The sequence below is a fragment of the Pelophylax lessonae genome, assembly GCF_965119305.1.
Source record: "Pelophylax lessonae genome assembly, chromosome: 1".
NCBI classification, from domain to species: Eukaryota; Metazoa; Chordata; class Amphibia; order Anura; family Ranidae; genus Pelophylax; species Pelophylax lessonae.
In genome coordinates, this window is record NC_138768.1 from 682,822,445 (window position 1) to 682,842,291 (window position 19,847).

Consider the following 19,847-nt stretch of genomic DNA (forward strand, 5'->3'; position numbering starts at 1 on the left):
CATGTGATCAGGACAGGGCCAATCAGCGCTGTCCATACAGAGGGCCAGGGGTCTTGCAGCCTCATAGGACATATAAATAAAAAAATGAAATATTTGTACACCTGACCGTCACAAATTACTAATAGAGCAATGTAGAGAGCCACAGTGAATTGAACAACAGTGATAGTCCAAATGTAGAATCCTCAGTGTAAATCTTGATTAAAAACTGTGAACTGGTATGTATCCACCACCAATTGTAATGATCCTCCACCGGTAAGTGAATCAGCTTACCTGAGCCACTCAACCTCAAGGGTCAGTCCCACTCAATGTATCCAATGGGGCACAAATTCCAGGTATAAACCTTGTGGACAGCCTTCCCAGAAGAGTTGAAGCTGTTATAGCTGTAAAGGGTGAGCCAACTCAATATTGAACCCTACGGACTAAGACTGGGATGCCATTAAAGTACATGTGCGTGTAAAGGCAGGCGTCCCAATACTTACGGTAATCTAGAGTATATAGAAATCCAATAAAATTACCATGCTGAATTAAATTTGCAATGCCCCTTCTAGTGGTGAAATAAAATCACTACAAAAATCGCCACAGTATATTGTTACAAATCCTCAATGCATCCTTTTGGAATTGCAACGACAAACATGGGAGCCTATCACCTTGTTTTAGATGAGTCCCAAAGTAAGTGCAGTACACATTTAAAAAAAAATTTATTTTTATTTCCTTTAAAGCCGCAGTTTGCACATGTATGTGAATTTATCATTGTGCATGCGTTATAGCATGACAAATTCCTGTTGGCACCAGTGGCTATTCCATATACTTGATTTACATTTTGCATCAAAAACACATGAAAAACGCAATTGCATATGTTTTTGGTGTTTTTTCTGCATGACCACAGACACCTTCTAAATGCTGGACTTTTGGTGGGCTTTAAGAGAACACACCAAAACCACCTGATGTAAGGAAAGTCTATGGCAAAGATGGCTGGCTGTGGCTGTGGGGAAACTACAGCAGTGCAGTGTGAAAGGGGCCCTAAAAGCAAAGGCTGGACATATCAAGTATTTGATTTGATTTTATTCTGTTCTTTTATGCACCTCACATTACATTCTCACTTTTTATTTTTTTAAATACTAGTGTTTAATATATAATACTGCTATTACTGCCCTGAAACCTGTATGCATGTTAGGAGATCTCATTCTTGTGATTGACATGCTTGTTCTAATAGACACCCTTGTAAGTAGAATTGGCAGGCTCTCTATTTGTCTTAGTACACCCTGGCATTCAGGATATATAGAGGAAGTGTTAATATTCTTCTCTAGCTTAGACCAACTGTAACACTTCTCTGCTTCAGGTATTTAGTCTGCCAGGGGAAGAATTTTGGCCACATATCAGCAGCATATTGTACACATTTTCTGCAGAATTTAAAACATGGTTATGATTCCCATACCCATTTTGGTATTGACTGACATTTGGGTACTCTTGATGGATACTCTTAAAAAAAAAAAAAAAAAAAAGTTGCATTTATTGTATACATCTATACACATACACTATATATTGTCAAAAGTATTGGGACACCTGCCTTTACACGCACATGAACTTTAATGGCATCCCAGTCTTAGTCCGTAGGGTTTAGTAGTGTGTCACTGGAACTAAGGGGCTAAGGCCAACCCCTGAAAAAACAACCCCCAACCATAATAGGATTCCTGACCCTAACCTGACTGGACACCTTTCGGATGAATTAGAGCGGAGACTGCAAGTCAGGCCTTCTCATCCCACATCTGTGCCTGACCTCACAAATGGAAGAATGGTCAAACATTCCCATAGACACACTCCTAAACCTTGTGGACAGCCTTCCAAGAAGAGTTGAAGCTGTTATAGCTGCAAAGGGTGGACCAACTCAATATTGAACCCTACGGACTAAGACTGGGATGCCATTAAAGTTCATGTGTGTGTAAAGGCACAATACCTTTGACAATATAGCGTGTGTGTATGTGTGTGTGTGTGTATATATATATATGTATATAAATTATAATACTGTATACACCAAATGAAATGATCTTTTCTCAGGAAATGTATGGGTGATTTCTACAAAGTTGTAGTTTGTTAAATCAGCCAACATTTAAACCCCAACTCAGCTGCCGGATGGCTGAGACAGGCAAGAAATCCGGAGAACAAATAAGAGCCATTGTTTGTTACGGAGACTTTTCGTCAGTATTTGCTGCATGGTAAACGTGTTTCCTTTCAACCTGTTTGCTGCTAAAGGGCTCCAATTCTCACCCCCTCTTTGTGCCATTAACCTTTTCACCTTTGGCCAGGCTGCAGAGAACAACAGCTTGTTATAGTATACACCCCCCATTCTAAAAATGTTGGGACGCTTTGTAAAATCTTCATTATAATCTACAAAACCAAAAGCAACGATTTCCCAAATTTTGCTTACAATCGACAATAGAAAACCTATAAAATGTTTAACCACTTGCCGACCAGCCGCCAAAGTTTTACTGCAGCAGGTTGGCTCTGTTACGCAAAACGAAGTACGTGTATGTTGCTTTGTGTAGCAGTTAGTGTGGGCGCGTGCTCACACTAATTGGCTAGCCAATCAGTGGTTCCCGCGGCCACGATCGCTAGCGGCCGTGGGGACAGACTGGTGGTCTGCTGATGTAAATACCGCTGTTCTGTGGGATCCTGTGTTCCTCCTATTTAGAAACATAGGTCTCTGTGTTCATCCTGTAAGCCCATCCCCCACACAGCACCCCCTAGGCACACATTTAACCCTTTGATCGCCCCCTGGTGTTAACCCCTTACCTGCCAGTGTCATTAGTACAGTAACAGTGAATATTTTTAGCACTGATTACTGTAGTAATGTCATTGGTCCCCCCAAAAGTGTCAAAAATGTCAGGCGTCTGATCTGTCCGCTGCAATGTCGCAGTCCCACTAAAAATCACTTATCGCCAACATTACAGTTCAGTAAAAAATAAATAAAAATGACATAAATCTTTCCCCTAGTTTGTAGACGCGATAACTTTTGTGCAAACAATCAATATACACTTATTGGGAATATGTAGCAGAATACATATTGCCCTAAAATTAAGAAAATTCTATTTTTTTTTCTTTTTTTTTTTTATTGGGAATATTTATAGCAGAAAGTAAACAATATTGTGTTTTTTCAGAATTGTTACTCTTTTTTGTTTATAGAAAAAAAAAAATCAGAGGTGATCAAATACCACCAAACGAAAGCTCTGTTAGTGGTAAAAAAGAAGGCATCAATTTTATTTGGGTATAGCATCGAACAACCATGCAGTTGTCAAAGTAACGCAGTGCCATATCGCAAACAAATTGCCTGGTCATTAAGGGGGTAAAACCTTGCGGTCCTTAGGTGGTTAAACTGAGAAAATGTACCATTTTAAGAAAACAATAGGGTTATTTTGAAATTGATGTCAGCAACACGTCTCAAAAAAGTTGGGACTAGGGTCATGTTTACCATGGTGTAGCATCCCCTCTAATTTTACAAGACTCTGTAAACCTCTGGAAACTGTGGAGACTAGTTGCTGGAGTTCTGGGAGAGGAATTTTGTCCCATTTTTGCCTGATCTAGGATTCTTACTGCTCAACAATCATGGGTGGTGTTTGTCATATTTTTTTTTCAATATGTATTTTCAGTAAGGGAAAGGTCTGGACTGCAAGCTGGCCAGTTAAGCACTCGGACTCTTCTACTATGAAGCCATACTGTTGTTATAGATGCAGTATGTGGTTTATTATTGTCCTGCTGAAATATGCAAAAAGATGTCGTCTGGATGGGGAGTATATGCTGCTTTAAAACCTTGATATATCATTTAGCATTGATGGTGCCTTTCCAGATGTGCAAACTGACCAATTCATACGGGGCATTGCACCCCCACGCCATCACAGATGCATGCTTTTGAACTGAATACTGATAACAAGCCGGGAGGTCCCGCTCTTGATCTTGGGGATGAGGCGCCCCATAGTTGCCAAAAAGAATGTCAAATTTTGATTTGTCTGTAAATAGAACCTTTTTGGCATTGGGGTTGTAATGCTAACCATATTTTTTTTTGATTGTTTTCTAAATATTTGGTATAAAAAAAAAAAAATCTTGCCATGTTCTGCACAAATAAACAAAAGTGAGTATTTTTCCATGAGTTACTGGTGAAGGATACAAATAATATGTGACTGTAGCTATGCAGACATTGCTAAGGTCTGTGGCAGAGATGCATACACTGATTTTTATTTTATTTTTTATTTGCCAAGGCTTGTGGTTTAATAATAATTTTATGCCCCTGTCCTCAAATAGGTAATGGAGTTGGCCAGGTCAGGTTATATGTTTTACTGGAATACTGGATGTTTAATTATTCCCATGCTCCTTGAAGTAGACTTGCAATTAAAACTGGCCATACACGGTATATTATTCCTTTGTAATGGTGAGATCTGCTTGCTGTTGTATTGTGCATTGTCACTGCCTCCATTTGCTCTATCATTCAGCTATAGATCTGTCACGTGATACAAATATACATTTGGGGGAATAAAATGGTAAGAGACAGCCTGCCTTTATCTGAATTGGAAAACTAGTTTTGGGTAAACTAACCTTTTAAGGGTTCTCTCACACACCCATGCAGCATTTCAGCCTCCTTGGCTATTATGTTTGCTGATAAATGCCATAAATTACCCTTACCGCCCTGCACAATTGCAGTGATATTACTTAAACGCATAAAACTCTACTGTCTGCAATGATTCTCCGGTTGCTGTGTTACAGCATATTGACATATTTACCGCAATGCTTTCTCAGTTCTGTTAGTTTTAAAGTAGCAAAGTGGAACTTTAGTTAGAAAATTAGATCCCACTAGATAACTTCAGGCTGGCCTCTTTAGCAGGTATAGCTAGGTAAAACATTAAAAATAAGTGTCTATACTGTTTAAATCCAGTAATACGCTGTTTCACCCTGCTCTGCACATGCCCAGTTCTCTATTTTAGGCACTGCCTAGCTTGTAGAAGCCTATTTGCTGACACCCTTAAATGAGAATTAAACCCTCCTATCCTTTACAGCCAGGCACATGTTACCAGTTATGACACCAACCATTTGATGGTTTTACAATTTGAGGACGCAGGTAATTGTGACAGTTAGCAATCCTGGCCTTCCAGGAATTTTAACAGTTTTTTTTTTTAATTGATGGGTTTATTTGCACTTTAAGGTTTACTGCTGCTCTGGGCTTCAGCAAAATGGCAGCCTCCAGCAAGACGAAACAGGAGCAATGCTGGAGGCAATTAACAGCACACACTCATTTTGGTAGCATAATTATTCATGTGGAATGTATGTTCCTTGCTAAAGAACATTATTTTTTATCAAGTTGTTATGGGTAAAGTTCTGCTTTAATACTTGGGTAACCCTGACAGAACAATTCTTACCTGTTTGTTTAGAGTTTTAAGCCTGTTTGCCTACACATATAATAGAATTGACCATATTCCTTTGTTATGTATACTAGGATGTAAAGCAGAAGTATTGGTAATATTGTCAGACACGGCCCTGGGTTTCTAGAACTGTGTCCTACATAAATAGTGCTGAGGTGGATTCACACCAGATCCATGACATAATGTTGCTGAAGATTTATGGCATAAGCTTTACAGAAGTGAAACTGGAATCTGTTAAGGCAACATTAATCAACTAGAAAAAAAAATGTGTAATTCAATGTTTGGTTGAACTTTACTTCAGGTGTTGGGGCCTGTTCACACCATATGTGTTAGGCCTAACACATAGATAAGACAAATTGACTTGTGTCCTATGTGTCCAGGTCACAACATTGTGAAAAAGTACCACATGCACTACTTTTTTTTTTTTTTTTTTAACGCAGCATGTTGCCTCACACAACACGCTCAGCCATGAAAAAATTTAATGAAATGTCCCTTTGTGACATTTCAATAAAGTTGAAATATTTCTGAATAGTTGCTTCTGAGTACACTGTATGGCAAAGCATGGTGTGAAGGAGCTCTTAGACCGCATTCACACTGAAGCGGCCCCGAAGTAGTACAGGACCCTTTTTCTAAGTCGGAGCGACTTGTGTCACTCCTATTAGAACGGGTCCTGTAGCACTGCATGGACTGCGACTTGTCAGGATGACAAGTCGCGGTAGTGTGAATGGAGACTTAGGCCCAAAAAAAGGAGAGTGTGGTCAAGTAATGATCAAATAAGTCAAACGTAAATGTACAATGTCCATTTGCTGCTATTATGACACAGTAACATTTTTTTCTCCTGATGATGCCAAAGCAGGTAATAAATCATGCTGGGAGCGCTCCACAATGTGTACATTTTAAGGGGGGAGAGGATATTACTATGCATTTCAGTTTTGATGATGTTTGGCAGTATGTGAATATGAGTAATGAAAGTATAAAGAAGGAACAAGTAGGAGACTATTGGGAATAAATTATGTTAAAGGAGGCACACGTAGTAAGAAGGAAAAATTAACAAATATACAGTATATTTATATTCCCATTCTTAGAGAAAAAGTAGTATAGATAGTACTTGTGCCTCTGTTGTGCAGCCATTACTATTGGGAATATTTTCACACACAGTTGGGGGGAGGAAATGAAATAAAAAAAAAAAACTTAATAAAAGGAGAAGATTGTTTTCATTTCTAAAAATAAAAATTAGGGGTAAGATCTGTAGTGCATTCATTTCTTCAGTTTTTGATAAATTAACTCTCCCGTGAAATAATAATTCTTATAATAATAATAAATCAAGGGTTGTGTAGGTAACATTATATTTGAGCATTTGTAAAGTCAAGTTATTTCTAGGAATTTACATGTAAAATTGTGGCACAAGTTTGTGTCATTTGTCTTCCGTTTAAAAAAAAAAAAAAAATAGGTGAAGGAATTCAGTCACCACATTATATGTTTTGTGATGACAGCGATTTACATTTGCTGAACCGGCTCAGCTTTTTTTTGTTGTTATTCACATACCAATAGCAAGCAACTAAAAATCCCCTATATAGCAGTTCTCGGAAATGGTAATATGTAGCAAACACTAGAATATTTTGTGGAATTTTAGTAAAGTAAGCAAGAGCCAAGTAAATAAAGATAAAAAAGTCCATATGCATCACATAGGAATATGCTCTCATTGCACAGTCATGTATGTTTGCCCTTACACCCCTGGCACCATCCTTACGTGTTCTCTTAGTTAGAAAACTTGACCATTTTTATGGATGAGATGGGTGTTTTGATGATGATAGAAGGTGCACGTTAACTTCAGAGTTTGACAATAGATGGGACCTCCTGAAGACGTGAATCTGCTCAATGCATTGTGGTCTGTAGGCTTTCTGACACTTCCGGGTTTATCCAGCGACGTCACATCCCAGCTCCTGTGGAACGCACGCCGGCCGTGACCACAGCAACGCTTTGTGGCAGGGTGACAAGTCAGCTGAGGTCCTGGTGGCCTGATTCTTTTTGGTGAGCATATAGATTATCCATTTACCCATGGAGGGAAAAGGTTTCCATTTCTCATTCACAAAGGTGAAGGTGTTCTGACAGCCACTCCTCTTCACCACACTATTGGACTTTTAGAAATTTCTTTTGTCCGGTTTTCTGAATTGGACTGATCTTGTATGCACATAGCACTTTTTTGTATCTATTGGGAAAAGTTTTAATATGCACATGAATTGTATTCACTTTATTTGGACTTTATGAACTAGATTATTTTATTTATAATGTATCGCTGGATATATATATTTACTATTCCTGTTTCACAGATTGGTAATGACACTCAGCTTTGAGTACACAGCAAACCATCTCATATAGGTATGTGTAGGTTGCCTTTTTGGCAGGTTGCTGCACATATCCATATATAGATACATCGTATCATTTTTGAACAGTATTGGTGGTGAATCCTAGCACATACACAAATTTATACACGCCTTCTTTCACTATTAAGTAGATATTTAATAGCTGAAGCCATCTCAAAGGAAATCTTTCACAACACAAGAAGCCTCACATGGAAGTTCCTCCTTTAACCACTTACCAGCATGTTCTTGTGATCAGTTCTGAAGGCAGGACTTGCCATGGTATGCTAGCCATAGCCAATGATCCTAAAGCAAAGCTGTCGCAAAAAAAAATGATTCTGGTTGTCAGATTTAGGTGAATATAACTTGCACATATTTTTTCTGGGATATCACAGTGACTGGACATGTAATTAAATGCCTTTGGTCTCACGATTTCTGCTGAAGGAGAGAGAATCGGAAGGTTTAATCTCTGATCCTCCACTTCATCTGAGATCACCTGTCCCAATACCTAGGCATTTGTTCACTCTTACGATGGGAGCCTGGACCGGAATGTATTTCCAAGACATGTATTTCAAGACTCCTTAACATTATTGACTACGTTGCAGTGGAATAGACAACGTGCTGTTGTCTCACTTTACGTTGGCTACCTACAAGAAATATTCAGCTCAGTGCTGCCTAATTAGCTCACAATCATACCAACAGAAATTATTGCACAAAAACTTGAGATTTTGTTTCTAGTGGTTTTTTTCTTGACTTTAGTACTCTGTTACACTATTTAAAGTATAAATATACTGATTTATAATCCGTAAATTTTATTGTATGCAATGCATAATATATGCATACATTAAAAACATATGAACTCAGAATGTGCAAGGTCACAAATGTGAAATGAAGAAAATGGCTGTGAAGTTTGTAGGTGGAATGTTAGTTTCTTAAATGGTCAGTGTATTTCAGGAATTGTGCAAGCCCTGAGATCTGTGCCAGTGTAGTTTAGTGGATTACATTATGGTAGAGAGTACTACCTTTCTATCTGCTCATGTGTGTACCCAGAAACTTCATGGTCTTTGTCCGTGCAGCTGATCCACTTGATGTCGATGAGTGAGGTAGGTTTTTAAGGTGGGGGTGCTGCAGCCTGATGTGGAGAAGAAAGGGGAGAGAGAGGTGATTTAGCATGCTGAATGCTACCTAATTATAGGCTTCTGGCACATTTTATAGAGCTTGTCCTTTTTAATATCTGTAGTATTATAATAACAACCTGCTTATGCCTACGGATAAAGAAGCAAACTGGTAATTGCCAGCTATTAGGTTCTGCATATCTAAACAGTCTTGCTTTTCATTGAGATGTCTGTGGTATATTTGTATAGGTTACCGTCATTATGAGTAAGAATAAAGTAGAATTCTGTAAAAAAAAAAATTACCATTGGATAGCATTTTCTCTGACTGTGTTGAGAGGAATACAGCTGTTCTTCCATGAACCCATGGTAATTTGCAGTACCCTATATACATTTGCATAGTTTGTTTCTTGTATATTGGAATTTAATGGTTACATTAGAAAAATTCAGATAGTTAAACTACGGTAGTTCAATTTAAAAATGCCAGAATATATTTCAGTGAACAAATAAATTATTGGATTCATTTTGTGCAATATATATTTATATAATGTGTGTGTGTATATATATATATTAGGGATGCACCGATCCGACTTTTTTGGTCCCGATGCCGATCTTTTGCTTTGTGAAATCGACGATCCCGAGTCCGATCCGGAAGTACTGTTTTGTGAGCTTATAACAAAATAATACTTCCGGATCGGTATCGGCAGATACCTTTATAACATTGTGCATTTAAGAGGTTAAACTTCCCTCCTCTGTCAGAGGGAACGAAAAGATACATTGTATGCATTGTGTTTACTTAACTGGGAAGACAGGCATTTGCAGGAGGCTCTTTTTTTTTCTTTGACAGCTGTTCTCTGCTCCCTCACAGCTATGTAAAGAACAAAACTGGATCGGCCCGTGGATCTGTTAATTTTACCGATCACCCGATCCAGCTATTATGGCCATATCGGCGCCGATATCCGATCCTAATATCGGATCGGTGCATCCCTAATATATATATATATATATATATCTCACAAAAGTGAGTAGACCCCTCTAATTCTTGTAAATATTTTATTATATCTTTTCATGTGACAACACTGAAGAAATTACACTTTGCTACAATGTAAAGTAGTGAGTGTACAGCTTATATAACAGTGTAAATTTGCTGTCTCCTCAAAATAACTCAACACACAGCCATTAATGTCTAAACCGCTGGCGACAAAAGTGAGTACACCCCAAGTGAAAATGGCCAAATTGGGCCCAAAGTGTCAATATTTTGTGTGACCACCATTGTTTTCCAGCACTGCCTTAACCCTCTTGGGCATGGAGTTCAGCAGAGCTTTACAGGTTGCCACCGGAGTCCTCTTCCACTCCTCTGACGACATCACGGAGCTGGTGGATGTTAGAGACATTGCACTCCTCCACCTTCTGTTTGAGGAAGCCCCACAGATGCTCAATAGAGTTTAAGGTCTGCAAACATGCTTGTCCAGTCCATCACCTTTACCCTCAGCTTCTTTAGCAAGGAAGTGGTCGTCTTGGAGGTGTGTTTGGGAACGTTATCATGTTGGAATACTGCCCTGTGGCCCAGTCTCTGAAGGGAGGGGGATCATGCTCTGCTTCAGTATGTCACAGTACTTGTACACAGTACACATGCTTGACACCATCTGAACCAAATAAGTTTATTTTGGTCTCATCAGACCACAGGACATGGTTCCAGTAATCCATGTCCTTAGTCTGCTTGTCTTCAGCAAACTGTTTGCAGGCTTTCTTGTGCATCATCTTTAGAAGAGGCTTCCTTCTGGGACGACAGTCATGCAGACCAATTTGATGCAGTGTGCGGCGTATGGTTTGAGCATTGACAGGCTGACCCCCCACCCCTTCAACCTCTACAGCAATGTTGGCAGCATCCATACATCTATTTCCCAAAGACAACCTCTGGATATGACGCTGAGCATGTGCACTCAACTTCTTTGGTCAACCATGCCGAGGCCTGTTTTGAGTGGAACTTGTCCTGTAAACCGCTATATAGTCTTGGCCACAGTGCGTCAGCTCAGTTTCAGGGTCTTGGCAATCTTCTTATAGCCTAGGCCATCTTTATGTAGAACATTTCTTTTTTTTTTTTTTTTTTTTTTTTTAGATCATCAGAGAGTTCTTTGACATGAGGTGCCATGTTGAACTTCCAGTGACCAGTATGAGAGAGTGAGAGCGATAACACCAAATTTAACACACCTGCTCCCCATTCACACTTGAGACCTTGTAACACTAATGAGTCACATGACATCGGGAGAGAAAATGGCTAATTGGGCCCCATCATAACATTTTCACCTAGGGGTGTACTCACTTTTGTTGCCAGCGGCTTAGACATTAATGGCTGTGTGTTGAGTTATTTTGAAGGGAAAGCAAATTTACACTGATATACAAGCTGTACACTCACTACTTTACATTGTAGCAAAGTGTAATTTCTTCAGTGTTGTTACATAAGAAGATATAATAAAATATTTACAAAAATGTGAGGGGTGTGTACTCGTTTGAGATACTGTGTGTGTGTGTATACATATATATATATATATATATATATATATATATATATATATATATAGTGTTGTCAATAATTTTGGTTATCTTGTTCAGAACCAAGCTGTAAACCAGAGATGGTGCTTTAGTATCATGCAGTAGCATGATGGTTTGGGTCTTGCCATGCTAGTTTCATTTCCTGGGGTCATTGCCTTTTTTGAACGTGTACATTTTCCTGAGTCTGTTTTAATACATATTTGTTGTGTCTGCATAACTATATTCAGAGGTTGAGAGTGATGTGAGAGGTTTATTGTTCACTTTTAACTATGGTGGAAATATCTGAATGTGTAAATTACATAACTAAATTATTAATTGCCTTAGATGTAAGGGTATTTTCATTTTTCTTGCCAAAATCAGTGGGCGTAGACGGTGATCATGTCTGTGGCTGACTTTTGTCTATCTGGAATGATACATTTTTCCTCTCAAATACCATATTTTCCAAAGAAGAATAAAATGCAAAATACAGTTTACAGACTTTGGTTTGCAGAACCCATATGGTTTATATGGAACAGGGATTAAAGACTTAACATTGTTTTGTATGTGGCCTCTTGGCTTCCAATAATTAACAGGGTTATGTCACATATTTAATGTAGCATCTAAGTTGTCTTATTACTTCAGGAAATACATCATCAATAATCCAGGTAGGGGAAAACACCATCTGTTGATTCATGCATTCCATTGTTCCAAGGGGAGCTGTGTCAAAATGTATTACTTTCTGTATAATAGCTAGCAGAGACACTGGAATATTAGCCTAGAGTGATAAATGCGTCAGAAATGAATTAATTTTATCATCACATTGCCATACAGTAAGAATATCTTGTGTATTATTATAATTGGCCAAGCTCGACTTGTTTCTTATGTTTGCCATTTTTTTTTCTTTTAGCTACCTGCTGATTTCACCAAACTGCATATCACAGACAGCCTACATCCACAGGTGACCCAGGTATCCTCCAGTCATTCAGGATGTAGCATCACTAGCGATTCTGGGAGCAGCAGCTTGTCTGACATCTACCAGGTAAGATATGAATTTGTGATGTTTCATTTGATGTATCTATGCAAAGAATTATGGGGCCATTAAATGGAATCCGTTCACAAAGCTGAAGCTGTATTGTGGCATGTGATCCTGTACAAGTCTGTCGTGCCCTATAGCTGTCATGACTTCTGAAAATGGAGCTCAGCCAAAGCTGAACTACAGAGGTACTTGGCCCATACAGTGACAACACAGTCTAAATGCATAGGCAGTTTATTGTATGAATCTGTTGTGCCCCATAGCTAGCACAACTTGTAGGACTGAGGCAGTGGCAGGGATAATTGAGAGCTTTTTCTATGGATGATGATGGTCATCTTTACATATTCCCTTAAAAAGGAGCTAAAGGAGTGTGATCTAAGGGGTACCTGACCTAAATCATGACAACGCAGACCTTAGCCTGAAATTTTACAGCTTTGTAAGGTGCATCATGGACAGCAACACACTAGTTACAAAGCAGCTGTGGGAATAAATGTGAATCCTTCCCTATTGTACAAGGCAGATACCTATGTATGAGAAGTAACATTTTGGTTTACTTATTTCCTTTTGTAATAATACTTTCTCCATTTAGGGATGCGCTTAAATTGTTTTATCCTATTTCAAGTTTGATGGCCTGGCACAACACTTGAATGAAGTTTAGACAATTCAGTGCTACTGTGGGTGAGGAGGGTGATATAGTAAGCACTTCCAGCATTTGGAAGTGCTTTTTATATTGGTTATTTTCCCTCTCACTTTGAAATATACACATCACATGGGATGTCTTTGATAGCAGATTATTCACATTGGCTACATTACAAGAAACATTGACAGTGTCCAGTACAGCTGTCATCCTGCACATTATTCCCAGAAAGCCATCTTCTGTTTATGGCCCCCCTTGTAGTGCAGGTACAGTACTTGACTGGTAATCATCATAAAGAAGTAAAGTGTTTTGAGCTCTATATAATCAGAAAATCATTTTTCTTTCCTACAAACTCCTTAGAAGGACTTAAAGCTTTGTGTGTGAACCCTGTTCTCAAACATCTACAGTCTACCATATTATTAAATATTCTGAAAATAATTTAGAGAAGAAAAAAATATACTGTATACTTTTCTTTTGTTTTTCACTTTTGTTTTTGTGTGAAAAGCCAGCACTCTAACAAATCAAACTAATGGTGGGGAATTGCTCATTGATTTTAAAGGACCTCTCTCGTCTAAGTTGTACGAACGATGAGCTGTGAATTTCAGAGTAAACTCTTCTGTGCTTTATATCGTCCCCTGAAGATGGGTTTTTTTTTTGTCAGTTTCTTAAAGTTGGAGTCATGGGAAACACTTGGCAGGTGTCTAAAAGAAATGGCTGTGCATTAGCCAAGGTCCATTAGCCAAGTGCTGTCATTATCCCACCATTCACGCAGATTTGAGCAAGCCCACCCTCCTCTGCTCATGCATTTTTTTCACTTCCCGATTTTTTTTTTTTTTTGCATAACTTATACCCCATATACAAGGAAAAAAAAATAGTTGGTCTTATTCAGGGCAAAATCTATCTCTGACGTAAGTTTTTTTTTTTTTTTTTTTATCAGATCCTTGTGTACATAGATATTAATTTGATATGATCTGACTTCTCCATCATTGTAGTACCAAAACACAGAGTGCATTCTTGTTATAGAGCCATACCAGATAAATATGCAAAGAAAAAAAAACTTTAACCTGTCCTTCCCCTTTTATTTTCTTTTTACAACCCCATGTCCCCAAAAAGTTGGGATGCTATGTAAAATCCAAATAAAAACAAAATGCAATGATTTGCAAATCTCATAAACCCATAAACTGAGGAAATGTACCATTTTAAGAAAAAAAAAAAAAAGGTAATTTTGAAATTAATGGCAGCAACAAGTCTTAAAAAAGTTGGAACAGGACCATCTTTAATCTCCATAGGCAACACTATAAAACTTTTTACAGGTTACCTGTTTAGTGTTACAGAGGCGGTCTTGGGCTAAAATTGTTGCTCCCGCTCTAACATTTGCATGTGGGGATTGACCGATGTTTACATATGTGCGCATGACTTACATATGCATTCACTTCTGCTTGCGAAGACGGGTGCACTCTAAATTTTTTATTTTATTTTTACACTTTCCCCTTATTTTTTTTTTATCACTTATATTCCTATTACAAAGAATGTAAACATCCCTTGTAATAGGAATAGTGCATGACAGGTCTGGAGGGATCTGAGGTCAATAAGACCTCAGATCTCTCCTACAGACTGGAAGTCCTAAAATAAAAAAAAAAAAATACTATCTTGGTTGTCCAGCTGAGATCACGGCAGTGTTTACAACTGCCAGGCCGGGCGTGACATCATAACGTCGTGCCCGGGCCTCGGAGAGTCATAGAGACTGCCGGGGACCATCTGGTCCTCGGTATTCTCTATAGTGTACTTCCGGCGGCGGTGGATTGCTTCTCCGGCTCGCTAATCGCACAGGCGAGCCAGTAGAAGCACCAGTGCAGGGAATCGCTGGCTAAAAAAAATTATATCTGAATGATGCCTGTAGCTGCAGGCATCATTCAGAAATCTCCACTCAAAGCACAGGACATCATATGGCGTCCAACGGTATGGAAGTGGTTAACAACGCTCTGTTAATATCTGGGAGCAGAGGAGACTAGTTGCTGGAGTTTTTCGAGAAATATGTTGTCCCATTCTTTCCTGTTATAGAAGTCTAACTGCTCAAAAGTCCTGAGTTGTCTTTGTCATATTTTTTGTTTCAAGATATGAAAAAATATTTAATTGCTAAAAAATCTGTACTGCAGGCAGGCCAGTTAAGTGTCCGGAGGGCGCACAGGCCATGGTTACCAAAAAAAAAATGTCAGATTTCTAATTGTCTGACTACAGAACATTTTTCCACTTTGCAACAGACCCTTTTAATGAGCTTTGGCCCAGATGAGACAACAGCATTTCTGGATCATGTTCAGATACGGCTTCCTCTTTGCATGATAGAGCTTTCATTTGCATTTTTGGATAGCACAGCAAACTGTATTCACAGACAGTGATTTTTGGAAGTATTCCTGAGCCCAATCAGTGATGTCCATCACAGAATCGTGCTTGTTTTATATGCAGTGCCTTCTGAGGGCCCAGTATTGCATTTCTGCCTTGTCCCTTCCGCAGAGAGATTTCTCCAGATTCTCAGAATCTTTTGATATTCTGTACAGTAGATGATATATTAAAGTCTTTGCAGTTTTACATTGAGGAACAATATTCTGACATTGTTTGACAATTTTAGACGCATCTTTTTACAAATTGGTGAACCTCTACCTATCTTTAATTTTGAGACGCCCAAAGTGTCTAAGAAGCTCTTTTTATACCCAATCATGTTACTGACCTGTTGCTGATTAACCTAATTAGTTGCAAAATGGTCTTCTAGCTTATCCTTGTTAGTATAGGGGTCCTTTTCACATGGGCTTTCTGCCTGGGGGACTCTGTTTTGCTCAGCGGGGATGGATCCACCGATTCCCGCTGAGCAGGTGATGACAGGTCCGTTTCCGCTCACTGTGCTGAGACAAACCTGTCAGATCCCTGCTCTCTGTTTTCATCCTATCCGATCTGATCCTCCAGACGGATGGAAAATAGGGTTTCCATACTTCTGGATTTCAAGGACAGGATCAGATCGGATAGCAGGGGGTGTCAGTGGACATGTCACTGCTGATATCCGCTGCTCCATAGGGATGCATTGAGCATTAGATCAGGTCAACCTGAAAAACTGACAGGCGGACCTGATCAGAAAGCCCGTGTGAAAGGGGCCTTACTTTGCACACTTTTTGTTGCTCTGTTTCAAGGCATGTTGCTGCCATCAATTTCAAAATTACCATATTTTTTTCTTAAAATGGGACATTTTCTCAGTTTAAACATTTGATTTTCTATTTTCTATTGTGAATAAAATATGGGTTTATGAGATTTGCAAATCGTGACATTCTGTTATATAGATTTTACACAGCCTCCCAACTTTTATAGATTGTATTTAGAGTGAGGAAATTCTGGATCCTCAGTGTCTCTTCTGGAAGATTTCCCATTATTGCTGTCTTGTCACGAAAGGAAGTAAGGAAGCACTGTGAGTGGGGACAAAGACAAAAAAAAATAGAATTTTTGTAAGAACTTACCGTAAAATTATTTTCTCTGAGTCCTCTGACAGACACAGCTCTGGAATGTTTCTTCACGAATGGGCTATGTGCGCTGTCTTCAGGAGTAGCTAGCCAGTAAAAGCTTTCACTAGGCACGCCTTTTAGGGGCTGTCCTAACCGCATAACCCCAGACACACCTGCTCATAGAATCAGTTTCTTGCTGCCGTTCGCCTTATCTGGTCGTTCATAGGGACAAGGTTGTTCTGCGACCCAACCAATCTTTTCTACCTAAGGTGATGTCGGCTTTCCACCTCAATGAAGATATTGTGTTGCCTTTGCTATGTGCGAACCCCAAGCATCCCAAATAAATTGCCTTGCATTCGCTGGATGTTGTTCGGGCGATCAGGGTTTACCTGTCGCTAGGAGGAAAGGCGTCTCGGAGAGATAGCAATATATGTCCAGTGTGCCTGAGACTTTAAAATGGAATATGTAGCGACAGTTAGAAGGCCTTTACTTGCAGACCTAGCTATTTAGGAATCATTGGTTGGCTGTCTTTTGCATTATACGGTAAAGCCTATTCCTTTGCAATAGACAGTTTGAAACATTGCCTAAGAGTGCAAATAATTTTTTCTGCCCAGGCTGATGCAAAGGCTGCCAGTAAAAAGGAGTTTGGCAAGTAAAGCTAAGCCTGGATTTTTCAGTTTCATCTTAGACCCCCTCCAGCAAAAAGACGATTAAAACCTGCTACAATGCTTCTGAGCTTGTCGCTTTTCTTTTGAAGGCTAAAGCTGTGTATATTTTTTTCTGTTCTACAAGGTGATCCTAAGCACCTTTTTTTGTTTGTTTGTTTGTTTTTGTTATCTTAAGTACGAGCTAGTTCTTGTACTGCAGCCCCAAAAATAGGTATTGGTGGAGTGTAGCATTTTTATTATTTTTGGTGATCTCCCGAATTATTCATGATACACTTATTTTTTGGCCTATAAAGTATGTCTCTCCACCTTGTAGCATAGCCATGTATTCAGGCAAACATGGAGAATACTGCTATTAACTTAAATTATACATATTAATATGAGGTTCTCTTTATTAAAGTCAGCTTAGACCAGACTTCAGATTTCTTATTGTACGCTTACAACCTTTTTGCCAGTTTTTTTATTTTGTTATATCGTTGGATCTCTAGGTCTTTTGGTAACCTAAAATGCCATAATGACCCAATATTTAGTATGCGATGCTATACATTTCTGTGTTGTAGCGGCCCTTGAATATGGGGAAAGTTAATAAGAAGCAAAAGTAATTCCAACATATTGTATAATTTTACAGTCCAATGATTTGGGCGCATCAACACTGTTAGGCTCTATGCACTGTTGCTACTAGAAGAGTTTTCTGTTTTGCCTGTAGAAGCAGCTCAATGTTATTCTATGGGCCCATGCACATTAGGACGATTACAGGCATATTTTAAGCTCAACATTTAGAGACAGGAAAAAAAAAAAACCCCTTCTGATATGGGTTTCTGATTGGAGCTTTCTGTTAACAAAAAAAAAAAACGCGAAACTCTTCTAAACTAGTCTAAATTATGTACAAAAAACGCTCTATATGATCGTTTTTTTCTGCCAAAAGAACTGGCATTTTTTTCAAGTGTCCATGGAGCCTTAGGTGCTCTCTTGAAGAAGGGGTATTTATTTTAACTCCGATTGTGGTTGGTGAAAGATCTGTCTGTTAAGACCCAACCCTGGATGCATCATGATTATATATATATCAGACATGGGAGTAAGTCACACATGTGCAAGTCACAAGCAAGTCTCAAGTCTTAACCTTCAAGTCTCAAGCAAGTCCCAAGTTACTGTGGCGAAAAGCAAGCAAGTCAAGTCGAGTCCCTGCTAGAAGTCAAGCAGGTCAAGTCAAGTCATTTATTTTGGTCAAGTCACAAATCAAGTCAAAATACTGATCTACCCCAATTCTCACCTTTAAATCAGGTAAAAAAGTCAGTGGTCAGGAAAGGTTTTGTTTTATTTTCACATTAACAAAACTGCTTAGTGCTTTTTTCTTGGCATATTAAAGAAACACTTTGAATGCCCAAACCGCTTAAAATCCTTCGTCTGGTCATGTTTCAACACCACAGTCACTAAAAACATGTTAAGTATTTCCATTGTTAAACAGCCAGTGTCCTAAAAATCAGAACACACTGGGGTGTTTTAAGTGACTGTGGTGTCAGAAACATAACAGGCACATTAATTTTGCTTTAACACATCTTGAGAAAATGCAAATATTTAATAACTTAAAAAAGTAAAGTCATTTCGAGTCATATGTCTCAAGTCAAAGTCAAGTCTCAAGTAATGAATACCAAGTCAAAGTCAAGTCGAGTCTTTTATTAATTTTAGTCAAGCAAGCCTCAAGTCCTCAAACTGGTGACCTAAGTCTGACTTAAGTCAAGTCATGTGACTCGAGTCCCCCACCTCTGATAGATATATATATATCTATCTATCTATCTATCTATCTATCTATACAAATGCACACACACACACCAAGTGTATGTGTGTGTAAATATATACACACACACACAGTATCTCATAAAAGTGAGTACACCCCTTACTTAATATTTTATCTTTTTGTATGACACTTTGCTACAATGTAAAGTAGTGAAGTGTACAGCTTGCATAACAGTGCATATTTGCTGTCCCCTCAAAATAACTCAGCACACAGCCATTAATGTCTAAACCGCTGGTAACAAATGTGGAAATGTCCAAATTGGGCCCATTTAGCAATTTTCCCTCCCCGGTGTCATGTGACTCGTTAGTGTTACAAGGTGTTAGGTGTGAATGGGGAGCAGGTGAGTTAAATTTGGTGTTCTCGCTCTCATTCTCTCATACTGGTCACTTGAAGTTCAACATAGCATCTCATAGCAAAGAACTCTGAGGATCTGAAAAAAAAAAAAAGAATTGTTGTTCTAGATAAAAATGGCCTAAGCTATAAGAAGATTGCCAAGACCCTGAATCTGAGCTGTAAAACGGTGGCCAAGACCATACAGCGGTGTAACAGGACAGGTTCCACTTACAACAGGTCTCGCCATGTTCAACTAAAGAAGTTGAGTGCATGTGTTAAGTGTCATATCCAGAGGTTGTCTTTAGGAAATAGACGTATGAGTGCTGGCAGCATTGCTGCTGATGTTGAAGGGGTGGGGGGACAGCCTGTCAGTGACCAGATCATACATCGCACACATCATTGGTCTGCATGGCTGTGATCCCAGATGGAAGCCTCTTCTAAAGATGATGCACAAGAAAGCCCGCAATCAGTTTGCTGAAGACAAGCAGAC

At 38.9% G+C, this 19,847-nt stretch overlaps 1 protein-coding gene across 17 annotated transcripts in view; it reads left to right on the top strand.

Moving 5' to 3' along the window:
- RAPGEF2 (Rap guanine nucleotide exchange factor 2) overlaps positions 1-19,847 on the top strand; it is a 455,748-nt gene that overhangs the window by 359,126 nt on the left and 76,775 nt on the right. For all 17 annotated transcript variants that reach the window (XM_082243629.1, XM_082243614.1, XM_082243627.1 and 14 more), the window contains one exon: positions 12,317-12,448. In XM_082243629.1, coding sequence (XP_082099755.1) covers positions 12,317-12,448 — 132 coding nt within the window. The remainder of the gene's footprint in view (positions 1-12,316; positions 12,449-19,847) is intronic.